General features: G+C 48.3%; 1 protein-coding gene across 1 annotated transcript; it reads right to left on the bottom strand.

Annotated features, from left to right (window-relative positions):
- Positions 1-1,015: 1,015 nt before the first annotated feature.
- Positions 1,016-2,855, bottom strand: LOC112430015 (pleckstrin homology domain-containing family F member 2). The gene is made up of 2 exons (XM_024803452.2): positions 2,299-2,855; positions 1,016-2,070 (listed from the first exon to the last, which is right to left on the bottom strand). Exons 1-2 carry the CDS (start codon positions 2,537-2,539, stop codon positions 1,499-1,501), a joined length of 813 nt encoding a protein of 270 aa, XP_024659220.2. The 5' UTR covers positions 2,540-2,855; the 3' UTR covers positions 1,016-1,498.
- Positions 2,856-4,192: the final 1,337 nt, after the last annotated feature.

Below are 4,192 nucleotides of genomic sequence, written 5' to 3'. Positions count from 1 at the left end.
GATAAGGACTGTTCTCCCTTATCAGCTTACAAGGAAACTATAAATACCGTCTCATTTGTTTCTTTCATAATCATTGTTCAAACTTTCAGGAAGAGCGTCTCCGTTCAGCTAAACTACCTGGAAGCTCGACAAGGTTGAACTTATAATACGGCCATTGTTGTGAAAAAGTACAGCGTGCTTATGATGTAAGACGCGGAAATATTGTTGTTTTTCCACAAGGTTACCATGAAATGATTCAGATCTTTAAAGTACTGTAAATACTTGTAGGTAAATATAAGTACACTGTAATTATAAAGCCCCATTAAACCCTGACTCGGGGGACACATAACTAATACCTAATGTTGGGAAGCTCATCTTTTAACCGGAAGCTTGTTGGAGTTTCCCTGTATGATTGTCGGGGTGTTACCTTAGCACATGAAGCACGCTGAGGCGACTGTTGTTGTGATTCGGCGCTGAATGAATACAACTGAATTGAAGCCAAAGGATGTTTTCATGGTTTAGGGTCAAATGATCAACCTGGAGATACAAAATAATATTCTAATGAATAATCCCATTGCGTGGGTTCCCTCCGGGTACTCCGGCTTCCTCCCACCGTCCAAAGACATGCAGCTTGTGGGGATAGGTTAATTGGATAATCCAAATTGTCACTAGGTGTGAATGTGAGTGTGAATGGTTGTCTGTCCCTGTGTGTTGGCCCTGCGACAGACTGGCGACCTGTCCAGGGTGTACCCCGCCTCTCGCCCTATGACAGCTGGGATAGGCTCCAGCGCCCCCCGCGACCCTGAAAAGGACAAGCGGAAGCGAATGGATGGATGGATGGATAATCAATCCCATCTTCACTGGGCCATCTGTCTGCAGATGTTTGTGTAGGATCAATCTGTGGCACAGTGAGAGTTTGACTAACAGGAAGTCTTGTGTAAATGTGCTGATTGGGACGAGAATAAGTGTAAAGTTCAAACGTCTTCAAGTATTTCAGAGTCGTTTAACCATCCTGAGAGAAAAGCACAGACAAAGATTCTCTTATTGAATTCTTTATTGTTCGTTGTTATTTCAGTGGTTCACATGTTCTCACACACACACACGCACGCACACACACGCACACACACGCACACACGCACACGCACACGCACACACACACGCACACACACACGCACGCACACACACACACACACACACGCGCACACACGCACACACACACACACACACACACACACACACACACACACACGCACACACACACACACACACGCACACACACACACACACACACACACACACAGGACGGCTGAGGGAAACGCAGCAGGTCAGAGCGACGTCTGAGAGACGAGAACAGCTTCACAGTAGTGTTTGTGCACAAAGAGAAGAGCAGCAGGTGTTTCATGAAACATAAATAACATGGTGTCATAAATAGAGTGCGTGCAGAGCGTGTCACGCGCAGCTGCGCAGCACTGAGTCCACGTGTGACACAAAGGCCCAGAGTCCAGCGCCGAGCGTGGCTCTATGTTTGGGGCCTGATGTGCTCTGGATTGATGTAGGTGTAAGGGGACCAGGAGTCCATCCACCTGCTGGGGTCCTCCTCCTCCAGGCTGTGCTCCGCCTCCTCTTCCTCGCTGTAGCATTCCAGCTCGTCTTCGTCCGACTTCCCGCCGCTGTCCCACCTCTGACGGGTCAGCTCGGGGAGCTCCACCCCCAGACTCAAGTAACACGGTTTACAGACTCTCAGCTGCTTAGTGGAGTCGATGTGTGCGATGACCGCTCGCTTCCTGGAGCACGGGCCGCACACCAGGAAGCCGCATTTTCTGCAGTGGTGTCGGCGGCGGGTCCCGGTGAACTTGCTGGAGCAGCGCATGCAGACGGCGGAGGCCTGGTCTGGGATCCAGGTGTTGGCAAAGTCCAGCCTCCGGTCACCGCCCTGCGTCACTCTGCCCTTGCACTCCTCGATGTGCTCGATCCAGGCTCGCTTCTCCTCGTAGGAGGCGGCGGAAACGTAGAAAGACTTCCTGGGCGTGCGGATCAGCCACTGGTTCTTCATCCTGACGCCGTCCTCCAGGTCCTCCAGCAGGATGTCCTCTGAAGAAGAAGAAGAAGAAGGGCACGTTAGTGCGGGAAACAAAGGTGTGCACGCTTTGAACGAAAAGAAAAGTGTTTACTGCAGCCTGCTGCAGCGGTCAGAGACAGACTGCAGGCGGTGCAGCACCTCCTGCTCCACCTGCAGCATCTACCTGTCTCTGCCCGCCACGCTGTCTGCTTTTCACACAGCTGGATTCAGCGATGTGCAGAGGAGGATCGGTTGCTCACCTAGAGGGGTAACCTTGAGCTTTTTGTGCCAGCGGCCGTTCAGCACGATGCTGCCGTACACCAGCACGTCGTTGAAGAGGAAGAAGGCTTTGGCCTGCCGCTTTTTGCGGCTCTGCTTTACCAGCTTGCCCTCTCCGACCAGAACCCGACCTGACTGAAGCAACAACTTCCCCGCTGGCCCAAAGGAGTTGGCCACAGCCTGGACCCGGTCCCAGTTCTCCTGATCAGACAGTTGATCCATGTCAGCAGTCGCCGTTAAATCCAGCAGTCAGAGCGCTCGTACCGGCAGCTCCACGCCTCTGTAGGTGTGAGCTCGAAGGGCTTCTCGTTTTTCTGATGAGGTCAGGAGCCCAGAGGCTGCTTTTGAATGCTCTGGTGACGTCATGGGGCTTTCCAAAACAAGACTTTTGTAAGAAGCAAAGGGGGCAGAGCTTCACTTGAATTTGGAGAAAAACAAGAATTTGTACAAGAGGAAGTGAGTGTGGCTGATTGCAGATGTGTTTGTAAAAGTGCTGCGATCACTGCAGTAACGTGTAAACACAGTTTAAAGGTTGCAGCTCTGAGGTTTGTCTGTACAAAGTGAGGCCGTGCTGCTGTTGGCACAGTTCACAGCTCAGACCCACAGAGCACATGGAGAGCGCTCTAACACGGTGAACAGACTGAAGCTTCTGTGGGCCGTTTCTCCTCAGCAACGACTCTTTCAATTTTACTACAACCCTCATTCACACACACACACACACACACACACACACACACACACACACACACACACACACACACACACACACAGTTTCTAATATGCTCGTTAAATATTTGGGGGAAATGTGAGGTGGGTGAAACCTGCGTGCTATCGCTCCGTCAGGTTATTCCCGGAGATTTCTGTGTTTGCTTTTTCACCCACATGATCCAAACAGCTCTCGCGCAGCAATCAAAGCCTGAACTTGTAAGAACGGTTAAACAAAGCGATAACGATGCGGAACAGTGGCGTTTACCAAAACAGCTCCAGGCGGTGTCTGTGGGCTGAAAGGTGCGTAACATCCACTCTGGGGACTTTTCTGAGCCTGGGCACCAGTTTGTGCCAATAACCTACTTTAATGGTTCCAGTCTAACCTCCCTGCCTTCCTCAGACGGCTGCCCGGTCCTCTCTGTACGAGTGTAGAACTCGACCTTATAAATGCCCTTGAGGTGTCATTTGGCACAATATTAAACTGAATATAACTGAGCTGAGCAGCTGTTGTCCACAGTTCCCAGCTTCATGGCACAGCTGACATTTATCAGCCGTTTTCAGGAAAATGAAACGTCTCTTAGTTCAGTGGGAAACTCGACCGTCTGAAGAGTGTGGAGCAGGCGAGCCTCAGCACAGCCTGAGTGTGAATGTTTTAATAGCACTGAATTTGATCTATAAGCAGTGAAAATATGCGTTTCTGCAACATTTGTGCAATAAAGTTGTAAAACTTTATAACACAGCCTCTGCAGTGAAACTGAATTATAGTGTTTTTTTTTATTTCAATGCAAATTATTTAACTACAAATACATAAATGTAGAATTTTTTTTCTTTATCGCATTTAGATCGGTGAAATAAAACATTTGAATTAAGGAACATCCATCATAAAACATAACGAACGATGTAAAATAATAATGAAAAATATCTAAAAAGTTATAATCCCCATAATACGCCCCAAAAATACAACGTAAGACGGGGAAATATTGATTCTCCATGAAATTAAAAAATAACATTATTTAAACTGACTTACAGACTGCTTCAGTATACTTAATATAAAGATCAGTTTCTATAGTAATCTGATACAGTTCTGTTTAATAAGGAGGCTTTACTGAAACCAAGAGGATCCAGCCTCTGACATGTGGTTAATACTACAGTTTGTAAAAATCCAGA

Source organism: Maylandia zebra, linkage group LG1 (genome assembly GCF_041146795.1).
Source record: "Maylandia zebra isolate NMK-2024a linkage group LG1, Mzebra_GT3a, whole genome shotgun sequence".
NCBI lineage: Eukaryota > Metazoa > Chordata > Actinopteri > Cichliformes > Cichlidae > Maylandia > Maylandia zebra.
The sequence above is the reverse complement of the archived record's forward strand: the minus strand, read 5'-3'. Positions and strand labels throughout refer to the sequence as shown.